This window comes from Canis lupus, chromosome 33 (assembly GCF_003254725.2).
Source record: "Canis lupus dingo isolate Sandy chromosome 33, ASM325472v2, whole genome shotgun sequence".
In the NCBI taxonomy this organism is placed as follows: Eukaryota; Metazoa; Chordata; class Mammalia; order Carnivora; family Canidae; genus Canis; species Canis lupus.
Genome location: NC_064275.1, coordinates 17,830,520 through 17,855,490, shown reverse-complemented (window position 1 = coordinate 17,855,490; position 24,971 = coordinate 17,830,520). Strand labels below are relative to the sequence as shown.

Sequence of the window (24,971 nt, the reverse complement as noted above, 5' to 3'; positions counted from 1 at the left end):
TCACCAATACTTGTTATTTCTTGTCTTTTTGATACTAGCCATTTGACAGTGTAAGGTGACATCTCATTGTACTTTTGATTTGCATTTCCCTGATGATTAGTGATATTGAGTACCTTTTAATATGTCTGTTGGCCACTATGTATGTCTTCTTTGGAAAAATGTCTATTCAAGTCCTCTATTTTTTAATTGGATTGTTTTTGGGGGGTTGAGTTGTATAAGTTCCTTATATTTTTTAAATGTTAACTCCTTATTGGATATATAATTTACAGATATCTTCTCCCATTCACTGGGTTGCCTTTTGATTTTGTTGATGGTTTCCTTTGCTGTGCAAAATCTTTTTATTATGGTGTAGTCCCAACAGTTTAGTGTTGCTTTTGTTTCCCTTGCCTTAGGAGATCTATCTGGAAAGATGTTTCTATGGCTGATGTTGAAGAAATTACTGCCTAAATTTTCTTTTAGGAATTTTATGGTTTTTAGATCTCACATTCAGTTCTCTAAACCATTTTCAGTTCATTTTTATGTAAGGTATAAGAAAGTAGTCTAGTTTCATTCCTTTGCATGTAGCTGTCCAATTTTTCTAGCACCGTTTGTTGAAGAGGATATCTTTTCCCCCATTGTATATTCCTGCCTCCTTTGTTGTAAATTAATTGACCATCTAAGTGTGGGTTTGTTTATTTCTGGGTTTTCAATTCTGTACATTGATCTGAATGTCTATTTTTGTGTCAATACCATACTACTTTATTGCATCTTTGTAGTATATCATGAAATCTGGGATTATGATACCTCCAGTTTTGTTCTTTTTTTCTTAAGATTGCTTTGGCTACTTGGGGTCTTTTGTGGTTCCATACAAATTTTAGGATTTTTGTTTTAGCTGTGAAAAATGCTGTTGGTATTCTGATGGGGATTGCATTAGGTTTGTAGCTTGCTTTGGGTAGGATAGATGTTTTTTTTTTTTTAGGATAGATATTTTTAACAATATTCTTCCAAACTATGAACATGGAATATCTTTCCATTTATGTCTCTTCAATTTTTTTCATCAATGTTTTATAGCCTTTCAGAATACAGATCTTTTACTTCCTTTATGTAAGTTATTCCTAGGTATTTTATTCTTGTTGATGCAATTGTAAATGGGATTGATTTCTTAATTTCTCTTTCTGATACTTTGTTATTAGTGATAGAAATGCAAAATAATTCTCTTTTTTAAAGATTTTATTTATTTATTCATGAGAGACACAGAGAGAAAGCAGAAATACAGGCAGAGAGAGAGAAGCAGGCTCCCTGCAAGGAGCCCAATGTGGGATCAATCCTGGAACTCCGGGATCACTCCCCGACTTGAAGGCAGAGGCTCAATCACTGAGCCATCCAGTCATCCCAACAAATATCATGCAACTTTGCAGGATTAATTTACCAGTTCTAGTAGATTTTTGATGGTTTCCTTATGATTTCTCCTATGAATAGTATCCTGTCTACAAATAGTGGCAGTTTTACTTCTTCCTTACCAATATGGATGCCTTTTCTTTTTCTTATCTGATTGCTGCAGCTGGGACTTCCAGGGCTATGTTGAGTGAAAGTGACATCTCTGTCTTGTTGCTGATCTCAGAGGAAAAGCTTTCAGTTTTTTTTTTTTTGCCATTTAGTTATGATGTTAGCTGTGGGTTTTTCAATAAGGCCTTTATTATGTTGAGATATGTTCTCTCTAAACTTACTTTGTTGGGAGCTTTTTTATTTTTACCATGAATGGATATTGAATTTTTCTACATCTGTTAGTTTTTCATTCTTTCTCTGGTCAATGTGATATATGACTTTGATTGATTTGTGAATAGTGAACCACCCTTGCATCCCTGGAATAAATCCTACTTGATTGTGGTGAATATTTTTTTCAATATGTTGTTGATTGTGGTTTGCCACCCAGGCATCCCTCCCCTCTTTTTAAAAAAGATGTAATATTTTATTATAATCCTTTTGTATTTCTGTAGAGTCAGTTGTTATTTCACCTCCTTCACTTCTGATTTTATTTATTGAGTCCTCTCCTTTTTTCTTGATGAGTCTAACTAAAGGTTTATCAATTTGGTTTATCTTTTAAAAAAGCAGCTCCTGGTTTTGTTGATCTTTTATTGGTTTTGTTTGTTTGTTTCTATTTCATTTATTTCTGCCTAACCTTTACTATTTTATTCTTTCTACTAACTTTGGGCCTTTTTTGGGTTCTTTTTCTAGCTCCTTTAGGTATAAGATTAAGTTGTTTATTTGAGCTTTCTCTTGCTTCTTGAGTAGGCCTGTATTGGTATAAACTTCCTTCTTATAACTGCTTTTGCTGCATTCCAAAGATTTTTGACTGTTTTTCATTTTTTTAAATTGCTTCTCTGATTTCTCAGTTGATCCATTCATTGTTGAATAGCATATTATTTAACCTCCATGTATTTGTGTTCTTTCCTTGCAACTGATTTTTAGTTTCATACCAGTGTGGTCAAAAACAATGAATGATATGGTTTCCATATTTATAAATTTATTGAGACTTGTTTTGTTGCCCAACATGTGATCCATTCTGGAGAATATTCCATGTACATTTGAAAAGAATGTGTATTCCATTTTTGGATGGAATATTTTATATATATCTGCTAGGTCCATCTGGTCTAATGTGTCATTCAAAGCCACTGTTTCCTTATTGATTTTCTGTCTGGGTGATGTATCCATTGACGTAAGTGGGATGTTAAAGTCCCCTACTACTATATTATTACTGTCTATTTGGAGAAGTACCTTTTGATCCTTTTTTTAAGAACCTGTATATTTATGCTAAGTAATTCTTAATAGCCTTTGGACCACTTCATTGCTTAATTATACATAGGATTAGGTTTGCATGTACCTATAGGCTCTGGTAAGAGTATTTTGGAAATAAAGACTTGGGAAACAGCTGGTAATGATGGAACAATGGGTCACTATGTCTCCTGTAGCTTGAGACAGCGGACATAGTTTGGCTTAAATACATGAAGAAGGAACCAAGAAAGTATCCTGGGGTCTCTCGGTGAGCATGATACTGAAATTGAGGATGGTGACATTGACTGCACAAGAAGTAACAGGAATAATGTGGCCAAAATGCAGAATAAAAATAGGCTAAACTTTAGTTTGGCCCTAAGTGGGCAACCCTAAATGTGTCTAAGCCAGTGGAATTTGAATTTCCATCAGGGATGGGCAGTTATGTGTGTGTGTTCCTCACCAAAGAATGACTTTCCTCTCTCTAGGCTCTGGCTGAGTACAAGCCTTCAGGAAGGATTTTCCCTGGGTGGTCAGAAAACAGCAGGACTGAGCCCTACAAGGCGGCTGAGGGATACCAGAGGTCACATCCAGACTATTTTCTTCTTTTGGAGAGGCTAAATGGGAAACAGCCTAAAAGCTAGAGTTAAAGAGTGACTTAGTAGTAGTAAATAGGAATGATTAGATAAATTTTATCATGGATTTTTGCTAGGCATACCAGTCAAGGGACAAAAATCATATTTCAAACTGTTCTTTGTGAGTGGGCTGTCATTTTTTTCCTTCTGTTCTTTTTATCAGGCCCATTCAAAGAAAAAGAACATGAACAAATGTATTATCTCTCTACGAGACCTTAAAGTGGCTGTCATCGAGGAAATACAGTGCCTGGTTCAAGAACTGAAGACCATCCAGGCAACTCTTCACATATCCAAGCACATTCCTATTCCTGAAGTCCCACAGATATACCCAGAAGAAGTTCCAGAAAAGAGATTTCAGTATGATGAAGAAATTCTCCTAAATTTTAAGCAACAGCAGATTCAGGATGAAAAGTCCCACCAACTGGAACAGGGAGAGTCTGCAGGCTCAGCTGGAGGATTCCTTAAACTCTCTTCTAGAAAGGATGGTGATTTGACAACAGATTCATTGTCTAAATCATCAAAGGCATCAGCATCCAGTGCAGACACTGCAAAGTTATCAGAATTTGAAAAAGTAGATCCGATTGATGTAGAGCTGGAGATTATGAAAAGGGACGAGATTAAACACTTATACATGCAACAGTATTTAACCAACAGGGTAAGGGATGAAACTGCCTTTTTAAAGCTGAAAGAGAGAAGAGCAGGGAAGAATTAGATCTACTTTCTTATTTATTAATTTAAATTTTCTCTAAGATAATCTTTCCCAAGCCCTGACTGGCCCACAGCTCACTGAAGGCTTAGCTTCCTCCCCATCCCTGGCCTTCTGATAATTATTGTGCTCTGCCCAAGAACTTCAGAGCTTTTAAATGTTTTGCTTTGGGCAAAGCTAAGAATTAAGAGCAAATCCGTATTAATTGGTATCTAACTGAAGTCTTGGTAAAGGGGAAGCAATGGAACATCTTTCAGATGTTCGATGGAACATAATGTTAAAAACCCAGAGAAAATGGGGCACCCTCTGCTTTTTTACATCCTCCTTTCTCTAATGTGTGATTTGCCTCATTAGTGGGAATGTTCATGGTGATGACTGGCTTCAAAATTGTTCTGGAGCTGGAATGGCATCTATTTTTATTTCTAGGAAATCAGACCAGGTTGGGGCCAGTTGTAGAGGTGCTCTGAATCTGGAAGGCAAAGGGCCTTTGCTGGATAGATAGCTCCCAGCTGCCAACTTTGTAGAGTACCCTTCCTCAGTGTCTGCCCAGCTTCACCTGTAAAGACACTCTCTATAGCTTCCAAAATGTATTCTTCACTTGTTATCTCTACTTTGTCAGCCTTGCTTTCTCACTCTTCCTGCTCCTCCCCACCCCTAACCCCCACCCTCATTCTGAATTTTATATTTGCCTTCTCCTTTGCTATTTCCTCCCACCTGCAATGATTTCCTTTCAAACGTGAGTCATCATGCAAAACTCAGCCCAGTTCCAAATCTCCTGTCCATATTACATACTTCTCTTTTTTCTAAACTCCAATTGCACCTATAAGCAGCACCTCATGTTTTCCACTTATCTTTCTTGCTGTTTTATGTGTGCTAAGTTTTTTTTAATTGAAGTATGACTAACATATAGTGTTAGATTAGTTTCAGATGTACTATATAGTGATTCAGCAACTCTATACATTACTTAGTGCTCATATGCGTTCATTTTGTCTTGCAAATTAGGTTACACAGTTCTTGAGAGAAAGACCACATAAAATTGTCCTTGGATTTCCGGGCAGTGTCTAGAAAATGCCAGACGTGTAATATTTAGTAAAAAGTTTGATCGATTTAATTGTAACTAATTTATTTATGGTATCAACATATTTATTGTTCATTCTTTGTGCAAGAACAGTGCTAGTTAGGTAGCAGGGATGCAGTAATACTCAAGCCAGGCATACTCTCTATCCTCATAAAGCTTATAGGCTATCAGGTGAGTGAGAGCAAAACAAGTGTGAGCCTTACAAATTTCAACATCTATGTGGTACAATTTTGGAATGGTGTTACACTGAAAAAATATAGTCCTGCCTCAAAAGAAATTTAAAAATAATTCAAACTTGTTGAACAAACATTGAAGAGGACCCCACTTAGTCTACAAACATACATAAGTAAAAGTTTAATTTTTTTCTCATTCTCAAATTCTCTAACAGTAGCGTTCACTGTCCCAAACCCACAGATCGCTTCCTTTTTCTTAGCCACAGGCTGGGCCCTCCCTCATTATGGGTTTTTGGTTGTTGAGGCTTCCCATCAAGCACAGCCTAATGAAAAATTTGGAATGGTTTGTCTTCTACCACTGTACTAGTTTCCTCAGGAGAACCAGTCCTTGGGACTCTTTTTTGATCTCTTCATTGTCTTTGGGATGGGATGAGGAAGAAGCTGTGCCAAAATCAGAGCAAAACCAAATATTTAAAATCATTGGGATGGCAGTGGGATGAGGTCTAGGCCCAGGGCTTGGGATACTTCAATTTTATCCCAGCCCTGTAATAAATTAAATCACCATTTGAAATGTTTGAAAATTTTCAAAATAAGAAGTTGAGGGAAATATTTACTGCTTCCTGTATGAAAGGCAATGTAGAGATACTGTGGGGTAAAGTGGAGGCAGATAGAAACACTACACACAAAGAACTCATAGTCTCTGAGTTAAACCGTACCATAGAGCAAGAAGGGCAGTCTCGATTGATGGCTTAATCATGGCAAAGAAATAGCTGGCAGGGCTATAGTTACAGAATCCCTAACACTTTATGTAAGTAAATTTCATAATATTGATAAATTGATTTATAGAACTACGCATCCACACATGTGAGCCCATATAATTCATTCTCCATAATGACAGTTTAATGAGAAAATGCTTTTACCTAAACAAATCAGTATTGTTAGATAATCTTAAAAATACTAATCTGTTCTTAAGTTCTAACATACACTCAAATCTTTTTCCACCACAGATCAAAGAACTGATTGTCACTTTTGATGCAGAACTCCGTCTCCTGAGGCATCAAAAATTGAAACTAGATACTCAGATGAAATTATCTGACCTTCATCATGTCACATTATTTCAAGAAATGCTTCTCCTCAAGAATTTTGAGAAACAGGAGAACATACTTCAAGAGCGTGTTAATTCATTAGACAAAGAAGAGCAGGATATGCAGGTATGAAAGGGCAGGAGAAAGCTGGCCGGGCCGGCTGTGTCCTTTAGTTATGGAGAGGACTCGATTCTTTGTTTCCTTCTTCATCTTCTCAGCTTAGTTTCCCCTGTTGTTCTGATCCTCCTCTCATCCTTTGTCCCTTATCCTCCCCCCACCTCCAATCCCCTCTTACTCCTGCTGGCTCGGCTCTTGGTATTCTTGATCAGAGAGAAGCGAATTAGGTTTTATGGTGAATTTGATCTGATGTTTTGTAAGGTGGGTGAATAACTTTTCAAAAGTGAGCCTTCTATTTAGTTTACAAATTTCAAAGTACATTTTAATTGTCACTAGCTATCCTATAAAGTTGAGTTTTGATTATATGTTATCCTTCTGAACATACTTGGAAAAGAAGTTGACTAGTTCCTAAAATGTGATAGTTTCATGGTAATATTTGAGTATCAGAGGAAAATAAGTTTATTTGTTATATATGTGTTAAATTTAAAGAGATAAATTATACCACCCAACTTTTGTCTTGAAACAAGAAGGATTCCATCAAATAGATATTACATACTGAATAGTAGCATCATTTTTAAGGTATATCTGCTGCACTAGGAGATGAGGTGTGTTTTTGTTATATATTCATATGAAAAACATCTTTTGTTTTTGAGGCCACACATACAAAAATATTAACTGACAGTAAAAATTTCATTTCATTTAGATTTTTTGAGGAAGCTAAACATTAAAAAGCTGATCTTATCTGATTCTGAACTTAACTGATTTTTACAAAAGAATTATAAAATTTTAATCGAGTAAATGGATGGCTCTGCAAACATTAGAAATGTAAACTTCTATTAAGAAGGTTAAAAAATGTTTGTGAACTGTAACCTTACCTTGTATAATATACATTGTTCTCTGTACCTGGTTTACCAGAAATACTTTGCCACCTATTCCTGTTTTTGTTCATTTAGTGGAAAATAAGTGAAACTCTTAAGGAGATGGAAGAGAAAAAAAATGAAATTGCCAAGTTCCAGGACCAAGAAAAAGCACTCTATGCTGGTTTCCAAGCAGCCATTGGAGAAAACAATAAATTTGCTAATTTCCTCATGAAGGTCCTAAAAAAGAGGATTAAGCGGGTGAAGAAAAAAGAGGTTGAAGGAGATGCTGGTTTGAAATTCTTTTTAACATATGGTCTAATTTTTTCTCACTAGCATGAAATAGAGAAATAACTAAGGATGTATTTGACACTTTTTGTTCCTACAACATAGACAGAGGGTACTGTGGGTTGAAGGGGAGAGGATATAAACCTGTAGGTCTCTAACCCTGTGGAGTTAATTTTTGTGTGTGTGTATCTGGTCCAAGATAGTTTAGGGGTAGTTTCATGTAAGAAGCACATCTTCTCTTGTGTTTATTTGCCAACTGGATGTCCTCTTTGGTAAAATATCTCTTCATGTCTTTTGTCCACGTTTGATTAGGATTTTTACTTTTGTCCTCTTGAGATTTAAGCATCCTTTGTATAGTCTAGGCATTAGTCTTTTGTCTGACATGTGCTTTGCAAATATTTTCTTCCATCGTGTAGCTTGTCTTTTCATTCCCTCAGCAGGATCTTTCACAGAGCAAAAGGTTTTATTTTTGTTGAGGTCCAATTTATTAGGTTTTGGGGGTGTTTTGGATCTTGTTTTGGTGTCAAAGTCTAAGAACTCTTTGCTGAGCTGTAGGTCCCAGAGTCTTAAAAGTTATTATAAAACTGCAGTAACATGAATGAAAATGAAAACCCAACTTATCAAAAAATGTAGAATCTGGCTAAAGCAGTGTTAAGAGGGAAATTATAGCACTAAATTAGAAAAGAGGAAAAGTCTCAAGTCAATAATTCACACATCTCAAAACCTAAAAACATATGTTCAGAATAAATCCAAAGTGAGCAGAAGAAGGTAATAGTAAAGATAGGGGCAGAAATCAATGAAACTGAAAGCAGAAAATAACCTTAAAAAAATCACTTAACCAAAGTTATTCAAACTTATCCAGTTTAATCCTCAAAAAGACCAAAATGACAAACCTCTAGCAAGTGTCTAAAAAAAATAGGAAAATAAGAAAAAAGGTACTAATATCAAGAATGCAATAGGTGATATTACTATAGACTTTGCAGGTATTAAAAAGATAACAGGGAACCACAATGAACATCCCCACACACATAAATTTGGCAACTCAAAAAAAAATTTTGGCAACTCAGATGAAATAGACCAATTTCACACACAAAAATATAAATTATCACTAGTCACCCAATATGAAACAGATAATCTGAATACTTCCATAGATATATTAAAAACATTTGAGTTTGTAATTTTAAGACTCCCTTGAAGAAATCTACATGTCCAAATAGATTCACTGGAGAACACTACCAAACATTGAAAGAATTACTACCATACACATTATTTTCCAGAAAATCAGAGAAGACTTTCTAATTCATATTGTGAAGCCAGTATTTTCCTAAAACTAAAACCAGACAAAGACAGTACAGAAAAAGAAAAAAAAAAAAAGCAAACTGCAGACCATTGCATACACTTTCAGGATTACTATGTCTTCTTGATTAGGTGGACACTTTTATCTTTATATAAGTTCTTTCTCTGTCTAAAGTAATTTTCTTTGCTCTAAAGTCTACTATATCTGATGTTAATATCACCAGTCCTGCTTGGCTCTGATTGTTTGCATGACATATCTTTTCTCTCCTTTTACTTTCTATTTGACTATGTTATTATATTAGAAGTGAACTTCTGGTAGACAGCACATGGTTAATGTTTTTTTTTTTTTTATCTATTCTGTCTTTTAATTGGTGTATTTAAACCATTTACATTTAATATTATTAGGTCTTAAGTCTGCCATTTAATTGTTGTAGGTTTTTTTTTTTCTATTTTCGATCTTCTACATTTTCCCACCTTCCCATGGGTTACTTGAAAAATTTTTGTAATTCCATTTTAATTTTACCTAGACTTTTGAGTGTATCTCTTTGTATAACTTTTTTAGTGGCTGCTTTATAAATTACATTATATATACTCAATTTATCCAGACCACCATTTTACCAGTTTAAGTCAATATAGAATACTCATCTGTCTCTACATCCTTTTATCTCCTCCATTCACAATATAATTGTCTTGAACAGTTCTCCTACATATATCTAGAACCACATGAGACAATGTTATATTTTTTGCTTCAACCACCAAATATAATGTAAACACTCAAAAGGAGGAAGGAAGCCTATTATTATATTTACCCATATTTTTGCTTACCATGTTTATTTTTTCTTGATGATGTCCCAAAGTTCCTTTATAAAAAAATTATTTCCCTTCTGTTTAGAGAATTTCCTTTATCCATTTTTTTAGGATAGGTATACTAGTGGCAACTTTTTTTTATTTTCCCTTAATCTGAAAATGTCTTAACTTCCTATTTCAAAAAGATATTTTTACTAGGTATAGGATTCTAGGTTGACTTTTTTTCTTTCAGCATTTAAAAAATATTATGTTACTTCCTTCTGGCCTCCATGGTTTCTAATGAGAAATCCTCTGATATTCAAATTGTTCATCCCCTATAGGTGAAGTATCACTTCTCTCATTGCCTTTCAGACCTCTTGTCTCTAGTTACCAGACATTTGACTATGATATGTCTTGGAGTAGATTCTTTGGGTTCATACTGATGGGAGTTCACTCCTTTAATCTGTAGGATAATGGCTTCTGCCAAGTTTGAGAGGTTTTCAATCATTGTTTCTTCAACGCTTTTAAGAATGTCCTCTTTACTTCTTTTGGGACTCATGTCATGGATGTTTGACCTTTCATTATAGTCCCATAGATCCCTGAGACTCTGAATTTTGGGGTATGTTTGTTTTTCAGTTTTCTTTCTGTTTTTCAAACTGTATAATTTATTTTTTTAATTGAAGTTTGATTTGGCACCATATAGTATAATTCCCAGTGCTCAACTCATCAAGTGCCCTCTTCAATGCCTGTCACCTTGTTCTGTCCTCATGTTTACAGATTCTTTCCTCTGTTCCCCTCTGTTATGCTATTGAACCCATCTACTGAGTTTCTATTTTAGTTATTGTATTTTTAGTTCTAAAATTTCCATTTAGTTCTTTGTATTTTCCGCTTGCTTAAAGTATGTTCATAATAGGATATTAAAGAATTTGTATCGTGGCTATTTTAAATACTTTGTCAGATAATTCTAACATTTCTGTCATCTTAATAGTGACATTTATTCATTATTTTTTTCTCATTCATTTGGAGATCTTCCTGGTACTTGATATGATGAGTGACTTCCAGTTGAAACCTGGAAACTTCAATATCATTTTATAAGACTCTGTATCTTATTTAAATCTTCTGTTTTTTTTCTTGGCTTTTTCTAACACTGCTTGGCCAGAGAAAGTGGTGGGTGGGTACCTACTTCTTATTGCCAGGTGGAGGTACTCAGCCTTCACTGTGATTCAACGGAAGGAGGACCTCCTTTTTCTGGAATTCCAGTTCCCCATGTAGTGTCTATTGACAACATAGTGGGGATGGCGTTGGTACCTCTGGGAAATGGTGAAAGTCCTGACTCTCCACTAGGGCTCTTCTTTTTCCCATTTTTCAGTAGGGTTCTTCTGATGTGACCTTTGTGGGAAGAGGAAGTGAGTCTTAGTTATTGCCAGGTGAAGGTAGAAATCCGGGCTATCCATGTGGTCTTCACAGATATCTTGGTGGGGATTTGGGAGCAGGGCTGGTTACCAGCCAGCAGGAACAAAATGTCCTGGTTCCCTGCTTGGCTTTCTCTGATACTGTCCTGGGTGATGAGAATGTTGGGTGCTTCACTGCAGCTTTGCAAGGGTGGATGTCTAGGTTGGCCTTTACTGATGGGGATGGGAGTGAGACCATAGTTTTTTTTTTCCCTGTGGTTTTTGGTTAGGATATTGTCTATAAGTCTTGTCTCATTAGGCTGCCTCTTTCTTGGCCATTTGGCCAGAGAGAGCAGGGTCTTGTTTCTCTGCACCTACTGGTGTTTCCAGGTTGCTAACTTATTCATTTCTAAGTCTGATATATATAGGAGGCAAAAGGAAGACCCAAAAAACTCACCATAGTATTGTTCCTCATATTTGGTCTGCCTTCTTTCCCTTTTTCAGATTCTTATGTTAGTTTTATGTACAATGTCCATATTTTAGCTGTATTTTGCAGGAGGAATAAGAAAAAGTAGATCTAATTTGTCTTCCTGAAAAGAAATCTGTGTAGGAATTTTAAAGTCTAATTTTAAACTTTGGTCATTTATTTCATAAGGTGGTACAGACCACTTAGAGTAATTTTAAGAGATACATTTAAGAAATCTAGAGAATATGAGGTCCATATCTTATTCTTAATTTGATGTTTCATAAGATAGAAATTGCCAATTGGTGATCTATGGTTCATAGATGGCTTCAAGATGTTTTAAAAGAAAATAGGGTAGAGTTGTGAGGGAGAGGTCTACAATCCTATATCTGAAACTCTTGGGGGGGCAGATGTGTTTTAGTATTTTTTATATTTTATAGAATATTTTATATATGGTACTGTTAAAGAAAGAAAACACTCATGGCACTTGTTAAAGAACAATAAGGCAAACTTTGTTCAGGGGCATCACTACAATAGGATTTTATAATAGGGGAGAGAGATCAGCTCAACTCTGAGTACAACAAGAATGAGTAGAGATTTATAGCCAAGGAGCAGGGTGAGAGTGAATGAATGAAAATTACTAAGAGGTAGGATAATTTGTTAGACTGACCTAACAGAATTTTTGCTAAAGATTAGCCAGAGTGAAAAGATAGTGAAGGTAAGGATTAAGGAGGAATCTGGCTGGATATCAAGGGTACAGGATTTTTACTAAACTGACTCAGCAAGATTCTTGCTAAAACTGGACTAAGTGGGTCAAGGACTGAGCTCATGGTTCCACTACAGGTCAGAAAGAGGACTCACAGGAGCCTGACTCAAGTTTGGACAAGGATAGAGTCTTTGTCAACTAACATCACCAGGAGGGTTTAATGTAAGATCTCTCAATCAAACTCCTTATTTCTGCAGTAGGACACAAATACTCACACTAAGTTGGTTAAATAAATATAATAAATAACATTACTTCAGATAAGTTATGAAAATCTTTTTTTTTCAAGGCACTATGATTTAGGAATTGTGGCCCTATAAAACCAAGTATGTGTTAAGTGGGTCACAGCAGAAGTGGCTTGGCCGCTTGGTCTCAACCCTCTTTGAGTCAATGCATTGAAATTAATTGCACAACCTTCTTCAGGCATTTGAGTTTGTGGTGTCTGTGTCCTCAACCATTTATTTATTTGCTTGTTTGTTTTTACTTGGTTATTTTATTTTATAGAATTTTATTATTTTAAGATCCTTTTTGATTGAAGTGTAGTTGATACACAATGTTACATACATTAGTGTCAAGTATACAACATATTGACTCCATGACTTCATATGTTGTACTGAGCTCTCACCACAAGTGCAGCCACCATCTGTCCTCATGTAACACTATTATAATACTAATGACTGTATTCCCTATTCTGCACTTTTCATCTCATGACTTACTCATTCCATAACTGGAAAGCTTGTGCCTTCTACTCCCCTTCACACATTTGGCCCATCTCTTGGCCCCTCTCCCCTCTGGCAACTGTCCACTTGTTTTCTATGTTTATAGTTCTGTTTCTCCTTTTTTTTTTGGTTGTTCATTAGGTTTTTTTTTTCTTTTTTAGATTTCCTATGTAAGTGAAATCATATGGGATTTGTCTTTCTCTGATTTATTTTACTTAGCATTATACCCTCTAGGTCCATATTGTTGCAAGTAGCAAGATCGTATTTCTTTTTTGCAGCTGAGTAATAATCCATTGTGTGTGTATGTGTGTGTGTGTGTGTGTGTGTGTGTGTGTATACACACATACACAATGGCTCCTTTCGTATCTTGGCCATTGTAAGTAATGTTGTGATAAACATGAGTGCATATATCTTTTTGAATTAGTTTTTTCATTTTCTTCGGGTAAATACCAAGTTGTGGAATTACTGGATCATATGGTAGTTCTATTTTAAATTTTTTGAGAAACTCCGTACCATTTTCCACCTCATATTTGGTCTGCCTTCAGAACAAATATGGTATCAATTTACATTCCCACCAACACTGTGTGAGGGTTCCTTTTACTCCATATCCTTGCCAACATTTGTTATTTCTTGTCTTTTTTATTCTAACCATTCTGACAAGTGTAAGGTGATATATCTCATTGTGGTTTTGATTTGCAGTTCCCTGATGATGAGTGATGTTGAGCATCTTTTCATGTGTCTGTTGGCCATCTGGATGTCATCTTTGGAGAAATGTCTATTCATATTCTCTATCCATTTCTTAATCAGATTATTCTCTTCTTTTGGAGTTGTGTAAATTCCTTATATATTTTGGATGTTAACCTATTATTGAATATATCATTTGCAGATATCTTCTCCCATTCACTGGGTTGACTTTTTGTTTTGTTGGTGACTTCCTTCACTCTGCAAAAGCTTTTTATTTTGTGTAGTTCCAATAGTTTCTTTTTGCTTTGTTTCCCTTGCCTTAGGAGACACATCTAGAAAGATGTTTCAATGGCCGATGTCAAAGAAATTAACGCCTATGTTTTCTTCTAGGAGTTTTACAGTTTTAGATCTCACATTTAGGTCTCTATCCATTTTGAGTTCATTTTTATGTGTGGTATAAGAAAGTGGTCCAGTTTCATCCTTTTGTAGGTAGCTGTCCAGTTTTCCCAGCACCATTTATTGAACAGACTGTGTTTTCCCCATTGCTTATTCTTGCCTACTTTGTCATAGATTGACCATATAAGTGTGGGGTTATTTCTGGGCTATTTTGTTCTCTTGATCTATGTGTCTATTTTTGTGCCAACGCCAAACTGTTTTGATTATTATAGCTTAGGTAGTATATCTTGAAATCTGGGATTATGATACCTGCAGTTTTGTTCTTTTAAGATTGCTTTGGCTATTTAAGGCCTTTTTTTTTTTTTTTTGGTTCTATATAAATTTTAGGATTATTCATTCTAGTTCTGCGAAAAATGTTATTGGTATTTTGATAGAGATTGCATTGAATCTGTAAATTTCTTTGGGTAATATTGCCTTTAACCATTTTAAACTCTTCTAAAAATATTGACTCATTGCCTGCCTTATCTATTATATTCCTAGTGACTAACTTATTCTTTAAAAAACCTTCATTTTTAAAATCTGAGACTTAGATTAACACAGGAACTTCTCTGCTTATTAAAATGCCTTCTTCTCTATTTAGATGAAGATGAAGATAGCGATGAATCAAGTGAAGAAGAATCCAGCTTAGAGAGTGGTGAAGATGAGTCTGGATCTGATGATGAAGTTTTTGATGATTCTATTTGCCCAACAAGTAAGTTGGATAAAAAGCATGTGTTCTCTGTGAAGTGTGAATATGAACTGATAACACTGAGGAGATCCTTTTTTTTTTTTTTTTGTCTCTCAGTTGTCTCATAATAAAATTTAAGGGAAGCATGTGAAGTTGTATGGAGTATAGTTGAATGAATGCTTTTTTTTGGCTCTCTGGATCATTTATTTTCTTTTCATTAGGCAGCCATTTTATGAATGACAAATAATTTGCAGATAACTCATAGTTGGTTCAAAGTCAAATTATGCAGAAATAACAGATTGAAGTGTGTGTATGCATGCATCTGTGTATTATTTTTTTTACAAAGTTTCTCTTTTTGACAAACCAATTTAAATTTTCATATTTAAAATCCTTTTTGTGAGGGTACTTTGTGCCAGGTTCTTGGGGATGCTTAGCAATTTATATTCACTATTTTCATTGGTAAAACCAGTCTGACACAGCCAGACCAATATTTTTATAGTCTCAAAAGATGAATTGTCCAGTACAGAAAAAATAACTTCATTTTGATGTGAAATTTATTTTTGTAGCCACCTTATATGGATTTTAAATCAAATTTTAAGGTTTAATTTCAAATAAAGTTTTAATCTTGTTTTAATGTTGTAAACAAGAGTCTTTCTAAGATCATATGTATAAGTGAAATAGAGCTCAAAAGATTATAATGCAACTTCTTATTTTGCAGCAAGATTAAATGGCCTGAAAATAGTCTCACAACTAGTTTAGTGGTAGAACTAGGGCTAGAACTAAGGTTTCTAAATTCCATTGCAGTACTCTTATTTTCACATACTTTATCTATTGCTTTGTGGATGAATGTGACTGTGGCATGATATAGTGGAAATTAGTAGAGAAATACTGTACCTGAATCCCGCTGTGTCATGTATCAGCTATGTGACCTCTCTGAGACTTTGGGTCCTCAACTATAAAGTGGGAAAAATAGTTCATACCTTGCAAGAGCCTAGGAGACTTGACTGAGATGAGTTACATAAAGGGCCTAAACAGAAAGCCTGGCTCATGGTACTGCTCAGAACATCAATGCTCGTATCAGAATTACTATCATGATTACTTATACTATTAATTTTTCCACCTGGAATGGTGGAGCCCTAGGTGGAGTGAAAGTGTGCTAGTGAACTCACAAATGGTCATTAATAATTTTGAAGCTCCAAAATCCACTCTTCTAATATTAGTACATTCTATAACAATGGGGCTTCTTTTAATTTTGACTGTCTTTTCAGATTGTGATGTGGGTCTTTTTGAAATGGCCCTTCAACTTCGAGAGAAAAGGTTGGACATCGAGGAGGCCTTAGTTGAAGAAAAGAAAAGTATTGATAACCTCAGAAAAGAACATGATGCATTATCCAAAAAAGTATGATGGTGTGCTTACCTATTTATCCCCTCACAGCTACTGTACTGCTGTTTCATAGCAAGACATAAGTTAGGCCTTCTCCCCAGAGAACAAACATTTAAGTGTTAAAAGTTTTTCCTCTTCAAGCATAGTGGTGGGGGAGGCTGTTGACTCTTTTGAAGATTGGACTCTCTTTACCTAAATCATTGATCTCCAAACTTTTTATTACATACTTCTATAAGTAAAGAACAAAATGTGGAGCATGTAAGTCCACAATATATGTATATTTATTTATAGATTATATTAATGAACTATTATACTAATATATTTTGTATATTAGGAAACAGTCACAAAAACAGAAATGAAAAAGAATAAGATAAAAATAAATAGAAATAGAAACTGATCTTTTTTTCCCTCTGTGCCCTAGTAGATCACTTTATTGACCCTCTGGGGGATGTGCATCCCATGTTGGAGAACATAAAGCTAAACTTTTGGTATAATTATGCTGATGGATTTGATTTCTGCCTTATTTGCTCATTTCCTCTCTTAAATCCTTTTTCCTAGGGCAACATAGTTTAATTCATATTCACAAATATTTTTGATAAATTACTTCTCCTCTTGCAGGTAGGAAATGATTTGGAAAACTTTCAAATTTTTAAGATGAAGAATGTGCTTTATAAGTACTGTAGTTAGTAGTTTTGCTGCTTTAAAGGACTTTTTCCTTTTGTTTTTTGAGGTCATTTATGACCAAATGAGATTCCCACCATCTTGACAAAGACATTCCATGCTGAGAGCTGCTTTCCATGCAGAAAATGAAAGGGAGATAGAACATGTCTTCTGAACTCCTATTCATGAAACATTTACCACTCTGGGGACACAGGAATGATTGAAAAAGTAGTATGAATCATGACTTAGCAGGAAGAAAATAATACACATTCCTGGGCTGCAAACTGGGATCATTCATTTAATCACAGCCCAACAGAGCAGGTCCCACTCATCTCCCAAGATGTCCTCATTTATCACATTTATCACATGGGGATTTCCACAGGTAAAAATTGTGGCAACTAACCTAAATGCAGCGGAGGAGGCCCTGGAGGCTTACCAACGAGAGAAGCAGCAGCGGCTGAATGAACTGATGATTGTGATTCCACTCAAGCTCCACCAGGTGATGAGTCTGGAGAGGATGTCATGTCACCCCCCACCCCCCAGCTGCCCCCACCATCTGAGCAGAAGAGGCACCACACCCAGGCTTTTCCAGAAAAGATGGGAAGAAGTGTAGCCCTTTGCTGAGATTTCTACCTGAATAATGACACTCCAACTTTTCTTATCCATTCTCAGATTGTTATGAAAGAGTAATAGTCAAATATATATATTTTCTGGTGGCCCGTTACCAATTCCAAAGTCCAATTAATTATTTCGGGTCTGAGGAAATCAGGAGCCTATGATTAAATTTTTTATATTTATTTTTTTCTGATCTCTACACCCAACATGAGGCTCAAACTCAACATGAGGCTCAAACCCTGAGATTAAGAGTCACAGTGCTCTTCCAGCTAAGTCAGCCAGGTGCCCCAAGGAGCTTATGACTTAAGAATGGAATGGCTTGGAAGTTGAGGTCTTGGATCTTACACACATGTTCCTTTTCACACCATCTTCAAATAGACATGAACTAATGATGCAAGAATTATCATAATCTCTGCTTGTTTATGAGGGAGGGCAAGAGAAAAGGAAAATATCCTTTCTCTTTCTTCCCTCTTTGTTCACTTCCACACTCATTAGAATTACAGCTTAATTAAAGTGCAGAGGTGCATTTCATACCCCATTTTGTCAGGTAAAGAGAAGAAGCTGTATTTTAGAAGACAAAGATCAGCCTCAAATATATTTTGTGTAATCTGATCCAAACTGGATTAGCCATATGTAGCAATTTGCCTAATACGCCCACTGTGAAATGCTTGTTCCATGAGTATGCAGCAGATATCATGGTCTGGGGGTAAGATTTGCTGTCCCTACAGGTACATTATGTGGCTTACTATCTGAAGGCAACTGCTGCTTTTTACTCAGTGCTGGGAAATGATAGAAATCCAAAGGCAATCACCTAAATAAGGGACAGAAAAAGAAGTGCTTCCCATGATCTTACATTTAGTTTGATCTTGGTTCTGTTGTTTTGTTTTTTGTTTTGTTTTGTTTTGATAGATAGAGCATGTGGTATTTGGAGAAATACCTAGTGATCTTTCTGGAACCCTGGTCTTTTCTAACCAATCCTTGAGCCGGCTGCAAGAACGAATCACACAGCTCCATGAGGAAAATGCCAAGCAGCAAAAACTCAACAAAGAATGCCGGGAGAGGCGTAAACAGCTTATCCGAGAAAAGAGAGAGATGGCAAAAACTATAAGCAGTGAGTAACTAAGCGCACGGGCCATCTCGTACTATCTATTAATAAGGGAGGGAACCATTAAGTGACTTTGAAAGCGGTAAGTAATCACAGAATCAGAATCCACTGAGAGCAAGGAATCTCCTTGTCATCTTCCTAGCTACCAGCTCTGCTGATACCACTGAATGGTCACCCTCTTCTTTTAAAAGAATAAATTTCTTATCACAGAAACTAGTTATCTTAAGTTTAAAAGGTTTTATGCAGGATGAAATATAGAGTAACGTCATAACCTATGCACTAGCCACCACGCTTAAAAAACCCCAAAACATTGTAGATACATCTGACGCCCCTTCTCTTCTTGGTACTGTCCTGCTAGCCCTTGCCCAGGGTCACCTGGCAGGTGAGCACACATGCATATATGTATGTATCCACACACAACGTACGGAACTACTTTGCATGTTTGTAACTGTAATATTATATTATTTTGCAGTTCACTTTATGAAACCAATTTTTGAGAGGTATCCATATTGCTATAATTTATTTACTACTACAATAGTCCATTATAGAACTCTGAAACAGTTTGTTTCTTCAGTCTTCTCTTGATGGTTATTAAGGGTGTTTCTAATTTTTCACAGTAACAGAATTCTAGTAAGCCTCCTTGTACACATCTCCCTGTGCACGTGAGAAGGTGAATCCCCAGGACTGGGGTGTCTGGGTTGGAGAAGGATGTATGCACTTCTGGTGCTCCCGTGTATTGCCAGGCTGCTCTCTGAAGTGGTCGTACCATTTTGTCTCCACACCCCCCTCCCCGCCACTTCCCTGGCAGTGAGAATTGTCTAGGCTCCCTATTCTAGGAATATTTGATGGTGTCAGACTTTAATATTTTTGCCAGGCTGGTGGATGTTAAATTGTATTTCACTGTGGTTTTTATTCATATTTCCTGGATTCTGGTGGGATTGAACATCTTCACATACATTTATCTGCCATTTATTTGTGTTTCCTTTTCTGTAACTTGCCTATTACATACCTAACCAATGTTTTACTTCTATTTCTTATTAATTTTAGAAAATTATTTCTATATTCTTTTACGGCACTTCAAGTTTCTTCTAGTTTGTGACTTGCCTTTTATTTTGTTAAGTGTGTCTTTTGGGGATGTAGACATTGAAAATCTTAATATAGTTAATTTTATTTATGATTTGTGCATTGTATCTGTGTGTATGTCTTGTTTAAGAAATCCTTTTCTGTTTTGAGATCATAAAGATATTTTGTCCACAGTTTCCTCTATTAGTAGTGTTTTTCATGTTTGCATTTTTAATCTATCTGGAGTTGTGGATATTATATGATGCACAGTATAAAGATTACTAGCCTTTAAAATATATTTTGAATATTTGACATATGGAACACAAACGTAAGTTGTGAAGTTTCCAACTTTAAAAACAACAATATTGCCAACACCTTAGCATCTACTTTAATATCACACAACTGTACAATAAAAATGCTTAAAATGATACATTTTATGTTGTATATTTTACCACAATTGAATAAAAAATATGTATAATTTAATTTGAAAAAGAAAAAAAATGGGAAGCCTATTGTGGTCAACTAGTTAACCAATCCAAGTTGCTTGGAATGTAGAGGCCAGTTTCCAGTTTGTGTTGATGTTCTGGCTTCATGGGTGGCTGGGTTATAAAATTAAAAAGAAAATACACATTAGGACTGCATGTTTAAGTAACACTTATTTGAGACACAGAGTTTTCTCAGGTGTAAGCCTTGAGGTTCCAGTGTTTCTCATGTACTTCACATTCCTCTGGCTTCTGTAGGCCATGAATGTTGTTTATATTTGAAAGTACTAAAAAAAAAAGTATTATTCATCAAAACAAGGAATAGACCAGTATGAACACAAGGGAAGAAGTTTGTTTCAGTTTGGGTAAACTCTTAGTTTGGGAAAATGTGTGAAGATGAAGTATTCAAATTTTCAGAGTGTTAATAGAAATAAAAGGGAATACTAGTTCCACATGGTATAAGTTTTATTCAGCAACTTTCAGTCCTTTCTCCCCCTCCCCTGCCGCCCCATTTTCTGGAAAGCAAGTTGTGAGTCTCGTTAAAGATGGATCTCCGAAGGTGATTTAAGAATGACTTCCTTTTCTGTTAGCCAAAGAACAAAGGCTTAGCAGTAATGAGAAACACCACAGTTCGCTTGTTATTGCCTCTCTCCCTCCAAAGACCTAGTGAGCAAGAAGAGGAGAGTCGAGAACATGGTGGTGGGAAAGGGGTATGTTCACTTCATTCCAAGGAGAACACAGCTCTCAGCCATGGAGAAGGCACATGGCAAACATTCCAGAAGGCTTTATGTGCCCAGTGAACACTAGTTGGCATAATCAAGTCAGGAGAAGGGTGTTAGGCTGACTCCACAGGGGGAATGGCAAGGACCAGAGTCCATGTCATAGTACATGAAGTTGTGATGGAGAGGACACTAGCTGGAGGGAGTTAAGGTTCTTACTGAGAGGCCAAGCAGGCAGCCACAGACTAGCACACATTTGCAAATAATCTTAACCATCATTTTGTTTTTGCGTCACTGATTATCATGGTCTCCACATTAGATAAGTCCATGGGGACTGCGCTCACATAGAATACAAGTGAATAGCCCCTCCTTGGATCATGCACAATAGCAGCCATACCAGTTATACTATTATTTTCAACTGCAACAATGACGTCAGAATACAAACTTCCACACCATTGCATAATTGTATCATCTTATACTTTAGGGCCTCAGACTTCACTTGGGGGACAGTCTGGAGACTGAGAAAGTCTTGTTGCAAGGTTACATTTTCTTGGGGACCTCAGACCCCACAAATGGAATTTCCCCCAGATGTTACTGTGTTTTCATGTTGAGGAAAGACAGTAAACAAAAGTAAGATATATTGCATATTAGATGGAGAGCGTTGCTAAGAAAAAAAAAATTAACAAGGGACTGGAAAGGAGAATGATTGGGTCCGTAGGAGCAAGGAACTGCTCCCTGGAAATGTGCCATACCTGGTAAGGTGTGTTCTTTCCTGGTTAGAGGGCAAGGACCTGCTCTTGGTTACCCCTCAGAACTGAGTGTATTGGTATGAGCCTTATACCCATCTTACAACTTGCTTTCAGAAAATGTGCTGGCAAGAGCGATCCATATGGCTGTTTGGGGAAGAACATTCCAGTCAGTGGGAACTGAGATGAGAGTGAGCCTGGAATGTTTGAGAATCAGACTTTAATTTTCACTTGGAGTACGATAGAAATTTCCTCTAGGTGCCTGCTTTGTTCTTAACACTAGATGTTATAGAGATCAGTAATAAAAAAAAAATCTGAAGAGTTCCTAGCTCAATTGGGACCTGTTAACAGTCTGAGGAGGGGCACCAGCAGAGCATGGAAGCTATCGGGAAAGCGGAGTCTGCTTTACATAGGATTTTCAAGTAGATGAAACGATGACACAGGAATGGGCATTTTAAGTGAGGAAAGGAGCAGGTGAAGAGTCACAGAGGAAAAATCAACTGGTAACATAAAATCTTTACCATCCTCTTGCAAAAGCTGTTCTTTGGAATGTTGTTGCTACTCGTATTGTTCATTTAATATCAATGGGAGCCACTGAACGACCTAAGACAGTGATTTCTTCTTTTAGAAATGGAAGAAACGGTCCGCCAACTAATGATCAGCAAGTTTGGCCGTGTGATCGACCTAGAAGCCCTTCAGACACTTTCCGTGAATACTACACTTGAAGAGCTAAAGATCAGAAAGATTCGAAAGGAGCTACTGAATGCAAAGGAAATGAAGATGTGGGAGGTATGGCTGAGAGCACAGGTGATGCACCTTGGCTGAACATGGGCTGAGGCAAGAAATGCTGTCAGTGGTTCCTGTGAAGCATCGGTGCAGCCGGAGACGAGTCTGTGAGCCCTGCTGGGTTCCCCCATGATCTTAAGCCTGTCTCAGCATTCTTATCATTCACTTAGTTGAAGGGACTTGCCTGTCTTGGGGTGAAAGCACCAGCACTAGGTTTTGGGGTCCTGGGTACATGGAAATATGACACAATGGCATGGATAATGACAAAGATTCCACTTTGAGATCTACATTAATATACAAATAAATGCTCTGACAGTGTTAGAGATGGAATCACTCACTATGCCCTGAGATCCCAACTGTAGTATTCCCTATAGCTTTTGCATGCTGTTTGTATCTGGAAATTAGAAAATCTCTCTAAGCAATAGATTCTATAACCAGGTATGGACTCTTTAGCTGGTAGGGTCCTAGAAGATGTTAATGCCTACATTGTTCCCTGAGCTATAAGATGAGACGGTGCCCCAGTTAGAGCCAGATTCAAAGATAGGAGCTTTTATAAAGGTTTTATAAGCTCCCAAGTCATTGTGACACCTCCAGTTTTTGTCTGACCTCATCAGTGGATGGGGTGGGAAGGAGGTTCGTAGTGTTATCTTGTCTCATGTTTGCTTATCCAAGATTTTCAGGGGCATGCTGGAGATAATATGTACAGTATAAATTTTTTTTTTTGGAGCAGTAAGAGAACAAAGACAACCCACTAGGAGGTATATGGCTGTTCAAGCTGGCTACTTGAGAATCCTGGGCCAAGACTGGGGAAAGAACAATATATGAAAGTTTGCTGCTTAAATTAATATTCTTCCTTTAAAGTAATGAATAGCAACATTCGCTATGCATACTGATTTCATTCTTCAACAATGAAGCACTTCTATGCCTATCTTATTTTTACCTCCTTGTATCCTCGAGCATACCTACATTCTTCTTTTCTCTAATTGAGCCAGAGCCAATGCAGTTGGCTCTGGTTGCATTTTCATATTGATTTCTATTTTTCCATATGCATATTTGCTGAATGGTTTGATCAAATCTGGACATGTATTTTTCTGTTTCTTCTCTTACTCAACTCATTTTGCATCTTCCTGCCTTGGCAGGAAAAGATTGCTCAAGTGCGATGGGAGTTGATGATGAAGACAAAGGAACACACCAAAAAGCTTCATCAGATGAATGATTTATGCATTGAAAAGAAGAAACTTGATTCTCGACTGAATACATTACAGAACCAGCAGGTATGTTTCTTTTCTTCAGACCGTTTGTCAGAGTTGGGGAAGCTCTGTAAAGTTAGCTATTCACAAGAATAACAAGTGCTAGTATTTAAACAAACCTTGATCCTGGACCTCTTCCAGTCCACCTGGGTCCCTGAGGACATGAAGTTGCCAGTACCTACTTTATAAATGAGCCTGAGGGGCTAACTTTATTGTATGCCTTTTTGGTACCACGAATTTACATATGTACTAATCTACGGAGTTTGCCTTAGCCCTGGAGAAGTAAGGTTATTTAGGTACAAATGACACCAACATAATCCCTAAATCTGGTGTCAAAGACCCATTCCTAATATTTATTTCATTTGATTTAAAGTGGGTATCCGTAATTGTAGGATCTCATGTTACCTTATTAAAACACTAGTTACTTTTTATGGCTTTTAAATTTTTCTTATATAATATTTATTGAGCCTGACATAATACATAGTATATGGTGGATAACTCTTATTTCATACAGGTTCACCTGGTTTAAGGTTCACCTAGGTGAGGTGACCTCTAGGAACCTAACACATATATGACATTTTAAAATATGTCATATTCTTACAATGGTATTTGCAAAAATGCCCATTGTTTCCCTTTTCTTTGTTTTCTTTAAGCGTCCTAGAAATGGTCTAAGTTAAGGGAAAGTTAAGGTGACTTCAAAGTGACTAGCTGAAGCGATGCTATGAGCTGATGCATGGGTTTAGCTACAAGTAGTTAAAAAACCTTTGGAGAGTAACTTGAGGAAAATGACCCTTATTTGTTTAACAAGAAGTCTGGAGGTAATGACTGATGGTTTGGGGTTTAGTGGGTCTGTAATGCCAGGGCTAGTATCTCTCTGATTCTCTCAGTGATTCTTTGGTGTTTCTTTCAAAGTCACATGATGGCTGCCTCAGCTCTAAGCAGAGCAGATACTACATTGTTATATTCTTCTCTTAAATGTGCGTTCAAAGCTTTTTGAGCCTATACTTATGGTAACATGCTTCAGGAAGGTGCTGGGTAGAGTGGTAAGAGCCACCTATCTCTTAAAGGCACAAGATCTTTCAAGAAAGACCTCAAACAGGCATTTAGGTTGAACTATATATGAAACTGCCTATTTTTTCAACCTAAAAACGAGTCTCAGATATAAACTTAAATGGTTCAATCTCATAATCACAGTGATAATGTGATGGATGTTCTGAAAGACCATAGAACAGGAAATCCTAATCTAGTCC

General features: G+C 36.5%; 1 protein-coding gene across 11 annotated transcripts in view; it reads left to right on the top strand.

Moving 5' to 3' along the window:
• Window positions 1–24,971, top strand: part of CFAP44 (cilia and flagella associated protein 44) — a 126,414-nt gene that overhangs the window by 100,534 nt on the left and 909 nt on the right. For 9 of the 11 annotated variants that reach the window (XM_049105150.1, XM_049105153.1, XM_025477480.3 and 6 more), the window contains 9 exons: window positions 3,547–4,038; window positions 6,348–6,551; window positions 7,496–7,691; window positions 14,826–14,936; window positions 16,181–16,311; window positions 17,339–17,455; window positions 18,481–18,682; window positions 22,314–22,474; window positions 23,611–23,745. In XM_049105150.1, the coding sequence (XP_048961107.1) occupies window positions 3,547–4,038; window positions 6,348–6,551; window positions 7,496–7,691; window positions 14,826–14,936; window positions 16,181–16,311; window positions 17,339–17,455; window positions 18,481–18,682; window positions 22,314–22,474; window positions 23,611–23,745 (1,749 nt within the window). Of the gene's footprint in view, window positions 1–3,546; window positions 4,039–6,347; window positions 6,552–7,495; window positions 7,692–14,825; window positions 14,937–16,180; window positions 16,320–17,338; window positions 17,456–18,480; window positions 18,683–22,313; window positions 22,475–23,610; window positions 23,746–24,971 lie in introns of those variants that run through there. The other 2 variants (XM_049105154.1, XR_007407875.1) reach the window with 2 other exon arrangements.